The sequence below is a fragment of the Bombus affinis genome, chromosome 13, assembly GCF_024516045.1.
Source record: "Bombus affinis isolate iyBomAffi1 chromosome 13, iyBomAffi1.2, whole genome shotgun sequence".
In the NCBI taxonomy this organism is placed as follows: domain Eukaryota; kingdom Metazoa; phylum Arthropoda; class Insecta; order Hymenoptera; family Apidae; genus Bombus; species Bombus affinis.
In genome coordinates this window covers 6,049,336-6,071,119 of record NC_066356.1, presented here as the reverse complement: position 1 = coordinate 6,071,119, position 21,784 = coordinate 6,049,336, and the positions used below count along the sequence as shown (strand labels likewise).

The window sequence follows — 21,784 nt, the reverse complement described above, 5'->3', positions numbered from 1 at the left end:
TGTATATATGATATATATGTTTGGTGAAATCAAAATATTACGTTATCTAAATCAATCGTTCCCGCCTAAAAGACTAAATGGCGGTAAAATAAGTACACATGCGTAGTCGAAAGTTCAGTTCACATTAGTGCAAGCAAAATCGTTGTGCTCACGATGTGCTTGACGCTCGTACAAGTTGTGCGCGTGCCGGTAATAAACCGTTGTTTGTTATAACGGTCATTCCGTTAAATCTTTGCGTCTCTGTACATAAATTTACTTGTAACTGTTTAAGTAGAGTTCGTGATACTCAGAACATCGCGTGCAACCTACAAGGAACATAGTGAAAGCGTGTCCATCATTAAAAAACCGTCAAACGTCCAGTAATTCGAACGGAATCAAGGTATGTATATTTTCTTTGTGTTCTACGTGCATTAACCATATTTTTCTTTTTTCCTGTAAATTGATAAACATTCGTATGAATAACCACGTTAATAAACGAGATATTTCTTATACTCGGGAAAATAAGATGCTGTTAAACAGATTTATCGAAGGAAACAGTAACGTAACGCATAGTTTATTTTTATACCTACATTCTTAGTACAATGAGCTCACAGTTGTACTACTTTTGTTGTTTACCGCGGCACAAAATTATAATATGTTAAATCTACGTGCAGACATGTAAGTATAGGTTGTAATGCAACCATGTCCCGCGTTACATATATCTGTAATGTCTGGTCACGTGTTTTCGTATTCAAATAGCTCATATATATAGGAAAACTGACATTCTATCTACTTGTATTTGTCTCATCGTGAATCATGTTGATGCGAACATCGCTTTTGCGAAACATAACCTGCCAGTCCACGATGTAAAAGCGTAATTCTTTAAGTTGTGCAATATTGTAGAGGTTATAAATGATAAAACCTAAAGAACAAGGATATCCTTTATTTATACATAGCTTATTCTTTTATTGCATGTATGATACATTAATTCCAATGTAACAAATAACAAGGATCAGGTAAAAAATATGACAATCAAGAAAATATTATCAGAAAAATGCGTTTCGTTTAAATAAACACTCGGAGAATAGTTTTGCAAGCTGAATAGTTTTATATATTCGTCTTTTTTTTCCTTTTTAAATCATTTTATCATTGAACTAGCAAAACTTAGTCTCCGGGTATGTAGGAGATGCTTTCATTTAAAGCATCTTTATTTTGTTTCTTAAATCTTAATGGACGAATTGCAATTCACAATCCTCTGTATATGATACATTTTGTTGGCATAATTCCTCTTTTGTTTGCTATAACAAGTCGTAGCAAAAGCTAAATTCTTGCAAACACGCATATCGTTGCTTGTATTGGCTCGAACAAGTTTACTGCTATGCTATGCATATTACAAACATGCTTATCTTTCTAATTATAAGGCGATCGAATTATGCTATAGGCATCTATATTACATTACAATCTGTATTGAAATATTTAAGCAAAGATCAACAAATATTGTCTCAGCTTCTACGACACACAAAAATATTCTTACTTCAAATCAACTCTCACATAAATTTAATTATATTAATTGTAACTGTACAAAGAAGACCATATTAAAAGTATATTAAAAATATGTCTAAAAAGACAGACTAGAAACAGTAAGGTTTTCCTTTAATCGTACAGTAATTGACTAATCTGACTGCAAATCAAAACTGAGGTAAACGTGTACTCTGTTCTACTTATCAATGAATAATACTTCTTCAGTTCAGATACCTTACTCTGCTCCCACACACATTATCTCATTACTCATGTACCTGTAAATATTTTACTTTATAGTAAAGATCTATATGAAAAGGGGATCTTTGAATTATCTCGATAGGGCAATAAATTTGTGCAAAACTTTAAAGATTTGGAAACTCAAAGATACAAGAGGTATTACATTAAAGCTTGTACATCCCTCTTGAACATATAGTTCTTCACTCATCCATGTATATTTTCTTTGTCAAAGACTAGAGATTGTTAGATAAATTGTACAAAATGTTGCATTTAGAAGGTTTGCCAAAAATTAGGCTCCTTCTATACCTTGCCATGCTTCAGACCGGTCCAAGTTAGTCCCATAAATTTGACAAACACTATGCAACACGCATTACCTGTTGATGAAACAAACTGCCTTCGAGGTGGTCATTTTTGACTCTGATATCGTTTCTGAAAAAATACTCTCAAAATTGTCTCAATGTCGTGTACCCTGTTTCCATTACTTCCAAATGTCAAGCTTCCACCTATATGCTAAAGCCTTCTTACTTTACAGACTGCGAATAACAACTTGACACAAATTGGTTGCTCCACACAATGAAAATTCCATAGCTCACAAAATAGTTCATGGTATTGAGCTGCCCATCAAGCTGACTCACTTTCTAGTCAGAATAAATCAGAAACTACACAATCAACTCCTGTGACCCACTTCCCATCATGGATGAATGCAATCACCTTTGGTTTGGAACACGCTTAAAGAGGCGACGACATCGAAACGCTATATTGTAACTTTTGGAAACGACCTTAGACCTCGAAGGCTTCCCACTGCTACGCTATCATAGCAGCAATAGGGCTGAAACGCATTATTTTGCTGAGCAAGATCCATGCAACCGAGGCAAGGGCGCAAAGTGTAACGCCACCCCATCCAAAGTCCATGCTCCAAGAGCTGGTGAATCGTCTGGCCTTGAGAACATTGCGGGGAACCGGTCCACCAATCACACCATCCTCAGGGCCGTCGGGTATTCGAGTTCCCCGATCCTGAGCTCTCTTGAAGTGAATTATCGTCAGGGTGAACAACGCGAACGTGGCTAAAACAATTGTTTCATATTAAAAGGAAACTTCCCCTTAATTTAAAGCAGATGATTATTATTAATATGAAATATTTGAATAATTTTAGGAAATTTTGAACAAGTTAAAAATAAGATAGATATTTATCTTTATATGAAATTCTAATGAAATTTTATAGCAGGCAGTTTTGAATTTTTTAAAAAGAAATTCTGGTTACAAAAGACTTGATTGAAGCAAAGGAGTACAAAGAAAAATAGATTCTGGAGTGTTTGGAAACGTCTTATCGGAGGTGAGAGGTATTTGCCTTTTATCGTACTCAACGGCGACCACTAACACCAAAAGGGAAGCTCCTTCGTTCAATAAGAAAATATCTTGATTATTCATGAAAAGTTATTGAACTCCCGATAAAAATGAGTTGATTACGTGGCACAATCGAATACATGGTTCAACGAGGAAATGTAAATTGAATTGCTTGTGATTATCGGTTTCTAATTTCATTCCTCATACCTATTACTTTCCAAAAGCAATTTCTCGCGTTTACCGTCGACGAATAAAGAACTTGAGAACTTTTTAACAATGTACTCCTCTCCTAAAACAGCTTATTTTGCGGTCGACTTCCTAAGTATGCAGAAATCCCTTTGCGGTTACCAGGTTTCCCGCAACCACGATGCTCCACATCGATCAAATTTATTCGCCTAATGGCGATTAACACTTTAATGTCGCTTTAAAAGCTTTCTCGGCAACAAACTCACCTGCTAAAAGATACATCACACCGGTAACGAGGACGGCCGATATTTGATGTCTGCAGAGTCCAAAAAATCCAATGAGAACTGCTGTGCCCAAGATAATCAGACAAACTAGAGAACAGGAGATACTCAAGTTCTGCATCCCTATGAACGAACATGAATTTTTATCGTTTAGAAAAATATTAAGATTATTCTATGAATCGTGTCAAATATAAAATTCATAGAATCTTCGATGCACTTTACTAGTATCATCAAAAATATTCGTCAGTTATTAGAATTTTTGAGGAGTAAATAATTCAAAAGCAAGAAATTCTCTCTCTTCTGGATGATATCGATTGAAAAATTGCAACGTCTCGACGACAAGTAATCTCGACCCAAATGTCGCAGCTATTCTTTCTTCTCTGCAAAACATTGGAAGCGACACTGTATCGATTTAATTTTCAGTTGCCGTAAATAGAAATCAATTTAACGAGGGTGATCACGTCACAATAATCGTGGAGGTAAAGGAGAGAGAATAAAAGCGAAACAACTGTACTCACGATTCTGCCAGGCGGCGCGGATCTCCTCGTGTACTTCGTCAGGCGTCAAGTAGTTAATGCACCTCCCTTGCGGAAAACCTACCTGACCCAGTAGTCGTATTTCCTCCTCTGAAACACGAGAAGTGAAAAAAAGAAATGACGTCATTTTCACGCTGTTCCTTGCGCGACGCGGAACGAAATTGTGAACGGGGTGGATTCCGCTGGTTTCCACTTCTATCCTTACTCTGCTCGGCTCGATTTTTAATTAAACGATCTTTAAAAGCTTTCCTCCGTGTGGTGAAATTTTGATGAAAAAGCTTGGAAACATTAAATCCCGTATTTATCCTAAAGAGTATCAAATTGGAGAAAATTTCACTGAATTTTTGTAGCTCTACGTTTATTATACATTTTTGTGTATGCGAAAACTTAATTATTTAATTTGAAAGAACCTTTATTAATTTTGAATATATATGCCCTAAGATTTAATTGGAAACTTGCTGATTTCACGAGTCGAGAGTAACAAAATAACTTGTAATAAACTGGAATCGATCAGTTGGAAAAAGAAAATGAAAATACAGAGTTGGTGTTGCAATTAGGTACACGCACTGGCCTTTATTCAAATGGAAACAATAAAATTTTGTATTCCCGTGTGGAGAGAGCCAGTTTACACAGATTTACGTGTGATTGGTTAACTCGATACTGGAAATGAGTAGTCGAATTAAGTCTCGGGGTCAGGAGCGCCGAATAGTTGGAGCGTGAGATTCGATATCAGATGCCGAATACTATCGGCTCGTTGGAGAGGATGAACCTGAACGTGGATTTCCGTGAAATGTCAGCAAGACGGGGGGTATAGAAGGTCGTGGAAACTTGGAGAATTGAGCAATAATAAATCCTGAAGCAGAAATAGATCGATCCAAGTTCAGCGGGTCTAGGTTGGCTGTCCTCGTGCCTCCTCTTTCATTTGATAAACTAGCAAAAGAGTTCCAACATAAATTTGATAACGGAGATTTAACATGTGATAAGATAGATAACGGATGAAATATCATTAATGAATTTTAGTAGATGCATTCTTTTAACAAAAACATTTCAAGGATGTACTATTGGATTTCAAAGATTACTATATTTACTAAACAATTTCTACAAGTATAGAATAATTTCAGGATATGCAGGTCGAGAATATTAGATTGATTTTCATAAAGACCCAGTACATAAAGCAGAACCAGTGCGTCGCCTGATTTAAACAGGTAACGTTCCGTGCTTGGCGTGACCAGAAACCATCAGAGGAAGTTCTCCAAGAGAAAGAGAAAGAAATCTGAAGGAACAAATTACATAGGCACACATTTCCGAAGGTCAAGTTCATTTAATAATAATAAAAAGCCATCTGATTAATCGTAAAAGACTTACTAATTTTTTTTTTATGAAATTAATATTATTTAAAATAATCTTTTCTTTTCTCCTTTTAATGTTTCCACTTTCTCACATACAAAATCTTGTAGCGCAAAGAACCGACGATCCATGAATTCAAATACTTCAGACCGCAAAGCTGCTTCAACTTGGAGTAGACGATCGAAATAGTAATCGCAGCCTTTCCAATTTTCCCTTGTCCCCGATGTGGCGAGAAAATTAAACGTTCAAATCATACAATCGACAATGAAGGTCTATCCACGCGGGCAAAAAGAAACACGGCCGTCAGGAGCAGAGAAACGTTGAAATTTCAATTCTGATGTTGGACTTTCTTCTCAATTAAACCTTTTCGACGGCAACAAAAACCTGACGAGTCGATGAAACATTGAGAAACAAGGAGAACCGATTTCGTTATGCTGCGTTGCAATTTTCGGTACTGCGATGAATCGTCGTGGAAAGAAAAAAGTGTACGGAATTTTTTGCTTAATGAGATTGCTCGCTAAAACATAAAATAATTGCATCGCTCGTTATGAAATGCAGACGTAGAAATTAATAATAAAATTATTGATTTCACGAGCTGTACCGATAAGCGAAAGACCAATTATCTCTTTTGTTATCGAAGACAAGCAACTATGCATGTCAGAGAAGAATGATTTTTCATAAATTGAGCCAAGTGCATAGGTGGTTCTTTTTATAAGCTTTTTTCTGGCAACGTTATACACTTTCTCATGATAAGATTATATCGTAAAGATAGGCAGGTGGATCTTATCGTACTTTACGATAACTGTCTCGCGATTGTAGCTATACTTTCCGAGCTAAATGAAAGCAAAACAAGTCGATACTAGCGGCTATCGATTTGAATGTTTATCGTGAGTAGTAATTGTGCTTCGTGATAATGTATCTCGCATTTTGCAAATATTCCATGCATAATATTTTCTGCGCTTCGTAGAATATTTCCTTGATTACTTCTGTTATGAAATAGAATTTTGTTTAATCAAAGGACACAGAAATCCGATTTAATTTCAGCTATAACCCGTGCTGGAGCTTCCATGATATCTTGTTTGGTTCGTTGTCTGCGTCACACCCTTTTGTACTTTGCCACAATTGACTTTTTCCAGAACAGTTCGTCCATCCTCCCCTAGAAAACGACCCAATTTCCGTCTCTGGATCTAATATTTTCCTTTGGATTTTATCAAACTACTACTGTACTTTCCTGCTTTTTGTAGAATTCGAGAGAATAAGGGCATGTATACTACAGGTGGTCAGGAAAAATACTGACAGCTTGAAAAAATTTAACCATCGTATATTCACTCCTGGCTTGGTATCTTATTTTTGTAATATCGAAGTTTCTGTGCTACAATTTTTTTAGTACTGTAACTCTCTTTTTGTATTCTTGCGCTGTTTTTTTTCCTCACTGGCTATCCTTTTTAATATGCTCGTGCTACTTTCTTTTTACTGCTATAATTTACTTTTCTAATGCTCTTGCGTTATTTCTCACTCGAAATTCCTTTTCAATGTCTTTGTATTGTCTTTCCACTGTTGAAATTTCTTCCTTGGAGAGTTCAGTTGTTAAAGTTTGTCCAGTCTCTTCTTTCTGACAAAAGACTTTTTATAAAGCGGTAGTTGATAGCAAGGAGTACGTTTGAATACTTTTGCAACCGCATAAAGTTAATCTTCCTTGAAAAAGTTTCATAAAAGTTTTCGTAAACCTAAAGTAGCAGTATTTAACGTAAAGTAGCATCTAATTGCCGACGAAAGTTCGCAAATAGTTTTTAGTAACATACATGAGAATATGCAATAATATATTTCTTATTTATTTTATATTTTTATCCTACATACATATGGTGCGTACCAATCATTGTAGATACTGTACTTTAATTAGGAAATATTTAATAAATTAATTTCTGTTTGTTAGGATTTCTGGAATTTCTGTTTGTCGGACACATGCTGCAGTGAGAATTCTAAATCTCAGTTAGGACTGCATAATGTATATACGTATTAGTGTTATTTTATATCTTTACCCTATATACATATAATGCGTACCAATCATTGTAGATACAGTACCTTAATTAGGAAATATTTAATAAATTAATTTTTGTTTGTTAGGATTTCTGGAATTTCTGTTTGTCGGACACATGCAGTGAGAATTCTAAATCTCAGTTAGGACTGCATAATGTATATACGTTAGTGTTATATTAATCTCCATCGAAAAAGAATGTTGCACATATAGCCCTTGGATGTTAGTATCAATCAGTGTCATTACTGAAATTCTTTAATTTGAAATTTCGTTATATCATGGAAGCTACTGTGGCATACGGTTACATACCATTATAATGATTCCTCTGATAAAAGAACAACAAATACATTCACTCTAACACATATACATTTTTATCTAAATTACACTAAATCGAACCACTTCGCATTGAAAAGATAGCTATTTCTAGAACTAGAACTTTTTCAGGTATTTCGAAAATTATCTATGTTTGTTATTTTATATTTGCGGTATCCACTATTCTATTCTCTTATTATGGGACGAATTAAAAGTGAGAAAGAGGCATCGATCCGTCACATTTTTTAATTATTTTATTATCACATCGATCTATCATTTTTCGCTTTTTTTTTTTGGATGAAAGGTTTGGCATAGTGAAAGTGATTGGCATAAACTTTAGCGAAGGAACGTTCAAGATGTTCATGGTCACAGTATTCCTAGTCAGACAACACGCTGTTTCAGATCATAATCGACTGGTCGATACCTTGGTCAGAGTCAAGGTGGTATACACCTATAGAACGTCGTTCATACAGAACCGCATCATCGGAGATATGTCGGGACGATTACACGTGTATGTGAAAAGGTGTGTGCACATCATTGTATCATTGAAAATTCACGGTCGACCTCAGAACGTTCGAAACAAAGCCGTTTTAAAGAACTATGTATTTGAATTTTAATTTACGAAAACAGAGATATTTTTAAAAACATAGTAATATAATTGTTTTACCGGTGTCGAATTTTTCGAACGAGAATGAAACTTATTCAGAAGCTATGAGTAAATTAAAAAATCCAATAGTAGGCGTAGTCTAAAGTATCCGTGGAATTTTTTTATGATGTCAAACTATTTTCTGCGTTGTAAAAAAATACCTGTTAATCAGGAACGAACTCACTACTTTACTTTGAATTTTGTTTATTAAATCACTGTGTCATGAAAGTCGATCTAACACAATTATTTTCTTTAATGATGTATGTCTGTTCGTTGAACGTTTCAAAATTCTCACTAAACTGTGATGATGAAATAAAAATTAAGTTTTCTCTCAGAAAAAATCTATAGTCGAGGAATAATCAAAATGCAACAAATCAACCGGTACTCACCAGTGAGGGAGACGCACATGATCCAAATACCGCCGTACATTGGCACGAGGAAAGTAGCTCGTCTGCTAGGATGATGATTTCTGTGACCGGGAGTTTGCTCTAGCATCGCCACCTGTCCATCCAAGTACCATTTAAGTGTAACATTCGCGTGGGTCAAAGCCTCCTTGTCCCAGCCAACTTCCTCCCAGTGATCCGACATTATGGCACCACACAACAATCCGGTCGCTGGAACAGATACGAAACACGTCTCTCTATATTCAACGCTGTGTATCGACGTTCCTCTGCACAAGAATGCCCTCGTTACTTTAAATCTCCTCGATTCTATGATCAACCTCTCGGCAATGTGCATATTGATAGAAGGAAAACTAATGAATTTTAACAGTAGCTATCATTTCCAATGTTTTCGCGAATTTTCAAAATCCTCTCTGAAGGTTTCAACGCTTGTAAAACCTTTGTGATCTCGAAGATACTCGCAAGTAATGTGTTATAAATTCTTTCAGATATTTACTTTGTAATGGAACATCTGAGTGAAGATTTTTTATACGGGTTGATATCTCAAGAGTGCGACTATGTACCGGATGATATTACTTCAACTATAAAGAATAAACTTGATGATTGTTTCGTAACAAAAATACAGTCAGTATATAGGATAGCCAATTACCACAGTATGATAGCTAGCTTATGCGTGTCACTTGACCTTCCGAAGAAGCTAACTGCAATGCTGGTAAAACGCCGGAATAATTTTCCTATTGAATGCGTCTTAGGCTGTAGTTACAGTAGATACGAATTCTGACGAATATATCGAAGCAGTGAAATATATTTATAGATTCGTACGAGTGTATGCATTTTGGTCTTTAAAGGTCTCAACAGCAATTTGTCAGAAGATGCATCCATCCACTGTAGTCGTAGACCATCAAGCGGTAATAACTGCAATATTGTTGCAACAGTTTCTGTCATAAAAAGTGAATCTCCTCTACTTAGGGAGATACAAGAAGATTCTACGACGTTCGCCGGGATTGACGGCAGTAAGTTTCGCGTTTAACGAGGAGCCTTGAGAAGAGCGTCGTTTTCGCGCCATGGCTAAACTGCGTGCTATAGGATATTTCATTGCATAAGAAAACTGGCGTGAGCAAGAGCCCTCGAGTATACTAGAGCATAGGAGCACTTCTCTGGAGTGACCATTCCTCTCCGCTGAAAAAAATGCACGATACAATGAATTCAACCGGTGGTTGTTGACCCTTTTATTAAGGAAGCTTTTAGGCGAACAAGAAGGTACATTAACAAAGTATACGAACGCGCGAGAGATGATTAAATAGGCCTGCATGAAGTGTTTATGGAAGCAAGTCACATGGTACGACGATAATCTAGTACAATATACGATATACGTAAAACAGTCTACATGTTCATATATATAGATATTTTTGTTAGATTACACTGTTTGGTGTGTCTTAATGTTACGATTATACGGAAACATGCGACGAAAATTGCCAAGAATAGATGTTATCTGCGTAAACTACAAATGTGATTAAACACAATGACGCTGCAAAGTACGACGTTTCGCTTTGGATCGGGAACGATAGAGCATCATTATCCACGTGCTTTTCCACTTAACATCCACCCTCTTAATATACACTTCAAATATCGAATTAATCGATGCACCATTGAAAACGTACACCGGTATCAATTAACGCGATGGAACGAGGATGAATCTACATATTCATCGAAACTCCTCCATCAGTCACAGTATATTTTTACACATCTTCGTTTACCACACAGACTATGGACACGACAAAAACATGTTCTCGATTATCGTGTAGCGTTTAAATCGTGCCTCGTAATGGCCCACAGGCACGCTTCTCCGGATCAGCTGATGGTTAACAAATAGGTCTGCACAACACGTTCTACATCGTGCAACGTGCGTCTAGGAAACCAACGGCGGAAGCGAGCCAACTTATTAGATTATTCATTACGTAAGATGGATTTTGTCAATTGAGCCGGTTTAGGGGATCGTTCGAACGGCCCAAACAAAAACACGTCGAGCGAAGGAAAGGGGAGTCGAGCGCGAAGAATCGTATTAATTACCTGCGAAAGTGAGAGCCAACGTTACGACGAGGAAAATAAGACGTGGAGCTGGGGCCCTGGGTACACGGGTAGGCTCCATCCATGCAGGTGGTGCCCAGGGCGACCGCTGGCAGCCCACTGAAAGCCGCACAACCGTACCGACAGTTGCCAGTTACGCACTGACCAATCGACACCCCCGGAGCTCGTGGTGTTTTCGGTGACTCTCCACCGCTATGAGAGGGCAAACGATCAGCACGCCCTCTCCGTTCTGCGTCGAAGCGCACGAAAATCGACCGACGTACCACCCAACCAACCACCCCACCCGGATGCTGCGGACAACCCACTCTGGTGATTCTCTCCCTTGTTCCTCTCCCATCTTCTCTTGTTTCCTTCCATTATTCTATTCTTCTTCTTCTTCTTCTTCTTCCCCTTTGCTCGTTTGATTCGATGCACTCTTTTTTGAATTATTGTTCTCCTTCTAGGTAGTACTACTCTTGGCAAAGTTTGTTAAAGACGATGATGGTTCGTCGCATTGTCGTTTTTTTACTACTGTTTCTTTGAAGTGTGAAGAACTCTTTCTTTTAAGTGTGATGCTTGAAACAGCCTTTCTAAGATAACTCTTTTGAGAAAGGATGCCTTCATAGTAAGATTGTTAATGATGCGCTTGATATCGGATGTCTCCTTGGGAGTTTTAATGTCAAATTAAGCTTCTTGCGAAGCTGGATATAATTGGGATACCTAACTTTCTTCTAGAATTATGTGATGTAGAAACTTCAGTAATATCTATTACTAAGCACGAATCATACAAACTTTGAACTAGGAACAAAAATTGCATGACCGCAGGTTGTGGAGCTAGTAGGTCGCAAAAAGTCATTAGCATCGACGTTGCATCATTTCACGGGATTCTGTTATAAAGGTGGATCTTTGCTCGTTAGCAGGTTGTTTGCAAGAGAATTAGGAAACTGCGATTGTCGCTTAACGAGCTGCGTACCTACCATTGTTCTAACGTTAGTAGTACAGTATTCGATATTTAAATGCCTTACTCTTATCTGAAACATGTTCGAGTTGCTCACGCGCCACTCATCTGCAACTTGCTTGCTGTCGAGTCGAATTCGTGCGATGTTCTACGAGATTCACTTATTTATTTAGTCACCGTTGATATTAACTAGGAATATATTGCTGTGGCGGTAGAAAACGCGACACGTATCGTGCGTAGGTGGAATATTCTGAACACGTTTTAATTACATAACTGATATAGGACCATTCTCGTGGGCGGATAATCGAAGAATATTCTTTTATCAAAGTCTTGATCATCGATGTGGATCGAATATTGGAGAAATCACATTTTACAAGAACGCGTTTTTCTGTATTAAGTTTCTCTAAACAGAGAGTAAATTTTATGCAAATTCATATTTTTAAAAGATCCAAACGCAAATTTGCATTTAATCCTCTAAATATTTAATCTGAAAGTTTTATTTTTTGCATATTTAAATTTTCCACAAATGCATAAATATCGTAATCCACTTGGAAAACAGCAACGGGAAAAGATCAACAAAAAAATTTAATTTATCAGGTATAATCATATTACGCGATAGCCATAACTAAATAAGTAACAATGCGTCTGACGTTGCAGATGGCCGACGTCGCCGAAAACGCAGCCTTCACTGATGCAGCGACTGCGATCTCCCATGGCAAACGGCATCTCCTAGTCCGGGACTACACCATGGCTGTAACCGCATTAGCACAAGCATGTCAACTGCTTGCCGAAAAACACGGAGATACCGCGGACGAACTTGGCGAGCCTTATTTGCTTTATGGTCGGGCTCTTCTTGGTTTAGCGAGAGAGGAGGCTGGAGTGTTGGGTGGCGGAGTGCCGGGCACAGAAGAAACTGAAGAAGACGATGAAGAGGACGAGGAGGAGGCTGAAGACGAGAAATTGAGCAACGTTGACGAGAAGGAAGAAGAGGAGACTGAAGAGCACACGGACAATGGAGCAGTCAACGAAGCAAAAGAGAAAACCGCCACTGAAAACAAAACTGAAGAATCGGAAGCCGAACAGGAACTGAAGAAACCGGAAGTTGAGAAAAAAGAAGAGAAAGTAGAAACGAGCAGTGAAAAGAACGAAACAGAAAAATCAGACTCTGATAAGACTGAAGATAGTAAAACGACGAAAGAAACGGTCGAAAAGCCAAAAGAAGATGAGAAACCTGCGGCTAACTCCAGTAAAGATACAAGTAATGCTAATGGACCTTCTTGTTCAACTGAACAGAATGGGGTTGTTGAGGAAAATGGAGAAAATGATGGTGAGGACATAGAAAAGGAAGACGAAGAGGATGAAGTCAACAATCTACAGGTATAAAGATTGTTTAATTTAATTTTCTTCTTTCATTGTTCGTATATGATTATATTAAATTATTGCAATGCAACACATCTTGTAAAGAAACTACCTTTCTTTGTTGTTTATTATTGCTCATTGCGTAATTTTAAAAGAAATTTAAGCAATCGTGTTAGATCTTCGTTTAGAAATGTCTTCTATCTTATAAAACCTCTAATGAACAACAAATATTTGTCCTTAAATTAAAGGTTGCCTGGGAAGTGTTAGAACTAGCGAAACTGGTGCTATTAAAGCGTGGTGAATCTGGTTGGAAGTTACTGTCCGATGCTTATCGACTCTTAGGAGAAGTGGCCATGGAAGGGGGGAACTTTCAGGGTGCTTTAAACGATCTACATCGATGTCTGGAACTTCTGCAACAGATTGAGCCGCGAGAGCCAAGGGCGATAGCCGAAATCCATTATCAGCTTGCATTAGCTCACTCCTTAGGCAACGAATTTGACGCCAGTATCGAAGAATTTAACAAAGCTACGGAATTGCTGGATTCGCGTATCAAAGATTTGGAACAAATGAAAGAACCTCCCAAAACGGACGATTCCTTCTATACGGTAGAAGGGGAAATTCAAGAACTGAAAGAGTTGCTCCCAGAGATCCAAGAGAAAATTTCAGATATGAAAGACTTTAAACAGGAAGCTTGCAAACTCGTCATAGAAGGTATCAAGAACAAAGTAGCTGGTGGCTGTTCGAATGGTGCCGGACCAAGTGGTAGCAACGACTCCGCACCTAAAGTTCAAAAACCTGCTAGTGATATATCTCATTTGGTGCGTAAGAAACGGAAAGCCGAAGAGTCAGAGACAGAGATTATATCGTCATGCAAAAAGCCGACGCCGGAAAAAGCTGTTTGAATGAGTTTGGTGCATCTAAAATGTTCTTGGTACCTTGTTGCTTCGTTTAGCGGGGTGAAAATTTGAGGGAAAAATTTTTATCTAAGATGGAATTTTTAGCGTTGGACCAAAATAAGATAAAAATTGGTCATGCCACTGGAAAGACTTTGTATACCAGAAAAGATGTTTTAATAGGAATGAATAGAATATACTAATTTGATTCTATCTCTTTTGTTCGATGATTACAGTTCATGTATTGTTTGAAAATCTATGTATCTTATTTCTTTCTTTTTCTCGCTATTTCTGTAATTCATGTATTTATTCTATACCTAATAAGGAATTTGCATCAAATAAGTTGATTATTACATCCAAATTATAATAATTTTTTACCTCTTATTTTCTAGGACATATTAAAACATTAAAACATAAGGCTGTTTATGTATAAGTCATACTAATAAACGTTGAATGCTGATTTTTTCTAAATGTGTTATAGCTATGGAACGATTATACATCACATTTTAAATAAAACCTAGACTATATTTTTCCAATTATAATATAATACAAATATTTTATAATAATCAACTGTTTCATGTATTTAACATCTACGATCACACTTTTGGACGGATTCCGTTAACTCCATTGCATGTTCATTATATTTAACTATTCTCCTAGCAGTTCCTCAATATCATCCTCTTTATCAGAACTTTCTTGTCGTTGTATTTTCATCTTATAACCAAGCGCTTCCAATACACCCACATTGTAATAATAAGTGAGATTAATTCCAGGTACTAAACGTTTCAATTCCTCTATACTAGCGCGTGCTTTATCAGTATCACCAATGTTGATATAATGCTGAGTAATCGTTGCAAATAAGTCACCACGGCGAACTGATTGTTCCAAATTTGCTCCTTGAGACTCAAGTAACTGACGCACCTGTTGCATTGCTGGACTAGTTTCTCCTCTATCAAGCAACCTGTAACAATAATTAATAATATTTCATTGATATACTCCTTAAGTTTCTCTACTATGTATGTATAAAGTAAATATACTTCTTAATATCGAGGTAACGCTTAACCGTTGCTATTCTATTATTCACCAAATCCACTGCTCTTTTGTGGATATCATGATCTCTCGGAGTAGATACTTTTGCTAAGCATCTGCTTGCTTGATTCAGGGCATCAAGAGCTTTTTCATAATTTTGGAATTCATCAATTTCTACTTGCGCACAAGCAACGTAGAAATTGGCCAATAGATCCATTGCTTTCCCTTTGGAATAAAAGTTAATTATATTCTTCAATACTTCTGGTTGATTTTGCCAATCTAATGATTGCAAATAATTCCCAGCCATGATATAGATCTCTCTTTGTCTGGAAACTTGAGCAAAGAAACAAATTTTTTCTGTATCACCAGATTTTAGCAAAGCTTTCATAGCTCTCAGTTTATTACCAGCTTGAGTGAACTTTTTGGTTGCTAAATGATAATTCCCTTGCTCAAAAGCTATTTCACCTATCCTTTCTAATATAGAGATTCGTATTTTTTCATGATCTACGTCATTGTCAACTTTGTCTAATGTCATCTTTTCAGCTAAATCTTCACTCAGTAAAATATTATGTTTTTGTATCAATTCCAAAGCTTCTAAGTATTTTCTTCCGGTTGCAAGTAGATCTACTGCTTTTTCAATCTGATCATTTTGAACGAAATAATCAGCGCATTTTTCTATCAAAGCAGGATCAGAATCTGCATTGACATCCATAATAATTAACTGTAAAGCACTATATTGTTTCGTCTTAAAGGCAATGTCCAGCGCCTTGTGCAATAAACCAGCTTTGTGATATAACAAAACTGCTTTATCCAACTGATCGTTTTCTTCATAGTACTTGGCAACATCTATCTGCCATTGCCTTGGAGCTAATACAACCAAGGGCCATAGTTCTTCAAACATATCGTGTTCTTTGCACAGTCGAATTGCATTTGTGTAGGCTTTAGCAATGGTATAGAAATGAATAGCTTGAACCACATTATTTTTTGATTCATAGTGCGCAGCTAAGTGATACGCGGAAGCAGCATGATTAGTTCGCGATACCAATTCACTAACTTCGTCTTCTCTACCAAAATAACAGAGTAATCTGGTCATTGCTAGAGTATTTTTAGCTTGTTCATACAATTTCAATGCTCCTTCCATGTCTCCAGTTGATTCTATATACTGTGCATGCCAATTCTTTATTTCTGGGTCTTCAGAATTATTAAGATATGTTAATAGTTCCCTGGGTCTCACAAGCAACATCCTTGGTACTTCAAATCGGTGACATTCTGCTTTAGTGTACATCTCTATAGCTTCCACTATTTTACCTTCTTGCTCGAGAGCCTTTGCATAGTTGTAATAACTAGTTTTTTCGCAAATTTTATTCTCATTCTTTGCCAACTCTATAGCTTCTTTAAATTTATTACGCGCTTCGAAAAGCTTGCCTAGTAGATCCAATCTTTTCGCTTCGCGAAAAAGTCGTTCAGCATCATTATATAATCCTAATTCCACCGCTAATGTACCTACTTTGGCTTCCAAGTTTAAACTATCATCTTGCATAGCTTCTCTAAGAGCCCTGGCTGCTCTGGCTTGTTTCATGTGACCCAAGCACAAAAGCGCCATGTTCAATTGCTTCGTTTTCACGCACATTCTTGCTAAACTTTTCCAAATACCTTCATTTTTAATGGATTTAATCGACTTGAAAGCCTCCTCCATATTAGCAACGCTGATATGAAAACTGAAATCTAATACAGCTTTCTTTGTAACAGGATCACATAAACCTAGTTCCTCAAAATCTCTCATGAGCAATTTCGTGACTTTACTGGTCTTCTCTGTTGTTTTCTCAGAATTTAAAATAATGATATGTGGAGAATGAACACCTAGAACTCTACAATTTTCATCTTTAATTGGTTTAATATCCTGAACAACAATTCCATGATCCGATGTAGCAAACATTGATACCAAAACCACAGTAGCCTTTGAAACGTCGTAATCGTCTTCATTGTCTTGTTTTGAGGAGCACTTGGAGTCACGTGTCTCCAATTTTTGAGCTCGACATACTAATAATCTAGGATCTTCTGCGTCCCAACAATGAGCAGTAACCAATCTTCCTCTACATTTTACAGATAAAGCACCATCGTCTTCATCTATATCGTTAGACTCAGCAAAGTCGAACTCATGTATCTGATCACTTTCTATATCCCAGACGTACAAAATAGAACTGGGCATCAAGTTAGCCATTGCAACAGTGATAGACACGCAACGGCAATCAGAGTTGCACCGTGCCTCGATGATCTCAGCAAAATCACTGATCGCCTCATAAGTTGCCATTGCTCTGGTATGCAGCTTCGCTTCTCGTTTACTTAAATCCCAAATTTTTAAGATACCATTTAAAGATGCGACTGTTAAATATTGTCCAGTGAGATCCATAGTAATTGGTTCACCCTCTTCTGATAACGTGGGTAGCGTTTGAATGACATTACCCTCCATTGACCGTAATTGTATGACTACAGGAGTTAAAATGATCAAAGTGTGATCATAAATCAATAATTTCTCAGTGTCACAGCTGAAATTGGCGATTGCGGTAGTATACAAAGATGAATCATCGTGAATTTTATAGACCACAACCAGTCTACCAGAAGAAACAGCGATGTATTTTTTATTAACAGCAACAAGTTGCACTTGAATATCAGTTTTCAAAGTGTAATTCTGCTCATCGAATTCTATTAATATTTGACAGGGACTGAGTTGACTAGCACAAACACCATCGTTATACGTAGCGCACATTGGTTGTTGATATAATATAAAAACGTTAGTAATACAATTTACGGCAAGAAGTGGACTCCTTAAGAAAAAAGCACCCCATGTAAGCTGTTTTACTGTTCCATGTATGCTACAAGATTCTGGGACATTGGGCCAACCGTTTTCATCGCAGTCCGTTTCAATTTTACGTCTCCATAAATAAATCGTTCCCAAGTTTGTTCCAGCAGCCAAAGTACCTGTACAATATTGAAGTTAACAATTGAATAATGTATTCCTACATAAGTTACATTGTAAGAAAAATGTTTATGTTACCGTTATTTTTACAAAAAGCTATGCTTGTGCAGATTTCCTGTGGAGTAGCCATGTTCCCAGTGGATGAATCTGGCGGAGATAATACGTAACTATCACTAGTGTGAAGATCCCAACAGCGAACACCCAATTCTCCTGTAAGAATCGCTAAAGTATTTGCTCCAGCCCAACACATTGCTGGACCAGTTCTCAATATGTCGTATCTACTGCTAAGTCTCACCTCAACAAAGAACAGTTTCATGAAATTTACATATTAGATTATAGCAAAATAATAAATAAAAAAAGTGTAGTTACTTTTGTTAATTCAGTCAGTCGGCCAGTAATAGGATCTGTCTGAAAATGTGCTATATTTAAACCTTCTGTCATAACAATTAGAGAATCTCTAGTTTGATGGTGCAATAGGAACTGTAATGCAGCACCATTCGTATTCAGGATTTCTGTGCACTGTCCTTGATTATCAACAAAGTATATTAAACCACTAGTGGTTCCAATATAAAAGGCATGGTTTTCTCTTTGCGTTACAACTGTTGTGGGTGCAGCTGTCCTGGGACGCCAAGAGCTGAACATATCTAATGCTCTTTCATCTCCTGCAACTGCAGCTTTTGCTAGACCACTGAAAGCAGTATAAGTTCTATAATTAATTTTGTCAATATATATTATATATTAGTTTTATATCCACCTTATATCTATCATTGATTTTGGTGGAATAGTTTTGAATACTATTTGTGCAAAAGAATCTTTCAGTTCATGGTGAAACATCATTAACAATTGACCTCTTGAGTCAATTTTCCAACCAACTATGGATCCAGCTGAATCTGCTGACACCAATCTTCCCCCATGTTGACTCCATTGCAGAATTGTAATAGGATCATGATGTGGTGTGACTACCAAATTAAATTCTGTGCTACCAGTATCACCTGGCCATATCTAAATGATAATTTATGGTAATATATTTTCTCTTCCATCATTCTGGAGCATTCTTATTAAATTTAAATGATTACTAACCCGCAATTCTCCGCTTTCCCATCCTGCTGCAAGCCATCGCTTCTCTGGATGCCATCCAAGACCAGTCACTTGAGCTACTGAATGTTTAGGTGATTCTACATCCTGAGTAGGTTCTCCCTGATCGTCATAAATTGTCACGAAACCACCCTTATCCTGAGAATACGCTGCGACAGCCAGTAGTGGATAATTTGTATGCCAAATTGCGTGAGTACTGATAGAAGCTGTTTCCGGATTTTGTACGCGCGTATCAAAGTAGAGCGACATTATTTTATTCTTACTATCAGTATTGATGTCATAAGTAACACCTAAACTGACATAGCTGTTTCTAAATTTATTAATAAAAACTACTTTTTCAAAAAAATGAATTTTTGCAACTATGTATTCATTAATTCTTCCTAATGCTTATTTTTGTAAAAAATATTTTAATCGTGTTACTGAAAACTTTAATATACATAAATGTTAAATAATAGCTTGATATCTGTTAAAAATGTTGATTAACATCAAGTTTACTGTCAGCTGTCACATTTGACAACTCAGAACTAGTTTACAAAGTGTTGCCATAGCAATATGAAAGCCTAACGCCATCTCTTGTATTATCAATTTAAGCACTTACTACCATCTATTAGGAATTAATAGAAATGCTTAAATACCGGGAACATTTAAAAAAATACACATCGTTTCTTGTACTCTTTATTAAGAACAAACATATATATAATATACAATTATATAATTATATTCTACTATAAACTATTACGAAATCACTACCCTATAAGCTCGACTCAAATTTCTTCGTATTAAGTACTTGATCTTCAAGAATAGCTATTCTCTAAAATTTGTAATAACCATTATTATTATCTTATTGCGCATATTTTTAGATTATTTTTAAATAAAATTTACGGCGCTCAGTACCATGAGATACTCCTGAATTTTAGATTCTGACATTGCTTCTGTTTCTGCCAAAAGCGTTTTATATCGCTCCTCTAATATAGAAACTATATTATCCACTTCATTTTGCTTCTTTATACTCAGAGATGTGTACAATTCATTTTTTTGTTTTTGCAGTTGTAAATGCAAGGCTTTTATTTCCATATCTTTATTCTATGATATAATACATGAAGTAGAACTAATTCTTAGTAATATAATATCTTAATTAATTTACCTTGATGATATGTGACAGTTTCTTTTCATAATCGTACTCGAGTCTCTCCTTCGATTTTTCTAGTTTTACAACAGCCTTTTTCAAAGTAGAAACTTCAGACATTAAATTTTGATTTTGTTTCTGAGTTTCATGATCCATTTCGATTCTCATTTTATTTAATTCTCCTTTCATCATTGTATATTGTTCAACTATCATTTTCTGTGATTTATCTTCCTGAGAGGAATACAGTACTAGTCAATAATATATTTAAATATAAACGTATTGAAATATTCTATGATTTACAAAGAAATACATCTCTAAACTTCATTTCTAATTTCATTTCTAAATTTTGTATTTTATTAGTCAGTAATTCAATTTCTTCCTTTCTTCCTGCATCCTTTGATGATTCTATATCTCTTTTTTCAAGTAAATCTTGTTTTAGTTGTAATTCTTTATTCTTCTCTTTTGTAAATGTATCAAATCGTTCACATATCATCTTTATTTTATCTAACCATTGTTGTTCCATTGCTTTACTTTGCTCATCCTTCAAAATATATCTTACAGTTCTCATTTTACAAATAAAGATTCTACTTCTTACCTTACCATGGCTGATTTGTTCCAACTTTTTATCTATTACAGCTACAGTATGGTCCAGAGCCTCATTTCTCAATCGAGACTCGTCCAACTGTTGTTTTAAATCAGTAAGTTGTTTCACTACTATGAAATGATATTCTTGAACAGCCTCTTTGTAACTTTCATCCATAGAATTTTTCAATTGTTCCATCTCTTTCAGCCTTTAACAATTTATAAACATTTAAGACTTATTGCTTCATCAAAATTACATTTAATGACATACTAACTTAGCTTTTAAAGTAGTGACATCAGTAGTTAATTGACTAATACTTGAAGATAAGTAATCATTCACGTTTCTGTTGCGATTTTCTGGGTATTTTAACAATTGATTCCTTAGATATTCATTTTGAGCCTGTAATTCTGCAATAATGGTTCTCAGTGTATCAATACGCCGCTCATAGGTTTTTAATCGACTTTTTGTTTTACTGTACTTTGATCATGATTCATAGCGTGCAAACATTGATTCACTCTCGTGACGTCCATCATACGGTGTTTTAATGACGCTTTACTTCGCTGGTGTTGAGTACATTTTGCATGTGGCTTTAAATAAGTATGGTGAGATCTCATGGTATAGTCTGATAAGTTACTTACAGATGAGCTAATACAGACCTGTATTACATGTTAATTATTCTTTAATTACAATAAATTTCATAAATCGTAATATAGGTACCATATGATACGACTTAGGTAATGGTAGAAGAAATCCATTAGGTGGAGGTCTACTGAAAACTCCTCCAATATGTCCTGTCTTTAACTGCCTGAATAATTCCGTGAGATATTCGTTTCTTAAACGACGTTGCGAAGTAACAGCATTTAATTTATTAA

General features: G+C 36.2%; 4 protein-coding genes across 9 annotated transcripts; 1 reads left to right on the top strand and 3 right to left on the bottom strand.

The window, feature by feature from the left end:
- The first annotated feature begins 131 nt into the window (after nucleotides 1–131).
- Nucleotides 132–14,573, top strand: LOC126923274 (nuclear autoantigenic sperm protein). 3 transcript variants are annotated; one of them, XM_050736588.1, is made up of 3 exons: nucleotides 132–379; nucleotides 12,508–13,227; nucleotides 13,458–14,573. In XM_050736588.1, the coding sequence occupies exons 2-3, from the start codon at nucleotides 12,508–12,510 to the stop codon at nucleotides 14,109–14,111; spliced, it is 1,374 nt and encodes a 457-aa protein (XP_050592545.1). In that variant the 5' UTR covers nucleotides 132–379; the 3' UTR covers nucleotides 14,112–14,573. The 3 variants fall into 3 exon arrangements, with proteins under 3 accessions (XP_050592545.1, XP_050592544.1, XP_050592546.1); XM_050736587.1 differs by lacking the exon at nucleotides 132–379 and adding an exon at nucleotides 10,132–10,164; XM_050736589.1 differs by lacking the exon at nucleotides 132–379 and adding an exon at nucleotides 11,923–12,447.
- Nucleotides 907–11,084, bottom strand: LOC126923277 (uncharacterized). 3 transcript variants are annotated; one of them, XM_050736593.1, is made up of 5 exons: nucleotides 10,896–11,084; nucleotides 8,814–9,038; nucleotides 4,067–4,174; nucleotides 3,534–3,671; nucleotides 907–2,801 (listed from the first exon to the last, which is right to left on the bottom strand). In XM_050736593.1, exons 1-5 carry the CDS (start codon nucleotides 10,972–10,974, stop codon nucleotides 2,542–2,544), a joined length of 810 nt encoding a protein of 269 aa, XP_050592550.1. In that variant the 5' UTR covers nucleotides 10,975–11,084; the 3' UTR covers nucleotides 907–2,541. The 3 variants fall into 3 exon arrangements, with proteins under 3 accessions (XP_050592550.1, XP_050592551.1, XP_050592552.1); XM_050736594.1 differs by lacking the exon at nucleotides 10,896–11,084 and adding an exon at nucleotides 9,322–9,441; XM_050736595.1 differs by lacking the exon at nucleotides 10,896–11,084 and adding an exon at nucleotides 9,118–9,264.
- Nucleotides 14,574–14,606: 33 nt separating the features above from the next.
- Nucleotides 14,607–19,759, bottom strand: LOC126923266 (intraflagellar transport protein 140 homolog). 2 transcript variants are annotated; one of them, XM_050736574.1, is made up of 6 exons: nucleotides 19,189–19,759; nucleotides 18,863–19,110; nucleotides 18,478–18,814; nucleotides 18,187–18,403; nucleotides 15,140–18,110; nucleotides 14,607–15,063 (listed from the first exon to the last, which is right to left on the bottom strand). In XM_050736574.1, exons 1-6 carry the CDS (start codon nucleotides 19,450–19,452, stop codon nucleotides 14,751–14,753), a joined length of 4,350 nt encoding a protein of 1,449 aa, XP_050592531.1. In that variant the 5' UTR covers nucleotides 19,453–19,759; the 3' UTR covers nucleotides 14,607–14,750. The 2 variants fall into 2 exon arrangements, with proteins under 2 accessions (XP_050592531.1, XP_050592532.1); XM_050736575.1 differs by having other exon boundaries at nucleotides 18,478–18,796; nucleotides 19,189–19,758.
- Nucleotides 19,760–19,862: 103 nt separating this feature from the next.
- Nucleotides 19,863–21,583, bottom strand: LOC126923279 (uncharacterized). The gene is made up of 4 exons (XM_050736597.1): nucleotides 21,187–21,583; nucleotides 20,925–21,120; nucleotides 20,348–20,560; nucleotides 19,863–20,286 (listed from the first exon to the last, which is right to left on the bottom strand). The coding sequence occupies exons 2-4, from the start codon at nucleotides 21,108–21,110 to the stop codon at nucleotides 20,071–20,073; spliced, it is 615 nt and encodes a 204-aa protein (XP_050592554.1). The 5' UTR covers nucleotides 21,111–21,120; nucleotides 21,187–21,583; the 3' UTR covers nucleotides 19,863–20,070.
- Between the last annotated feature and the right edge of the window lie 201 nt (nucleotides 21,584–21,784).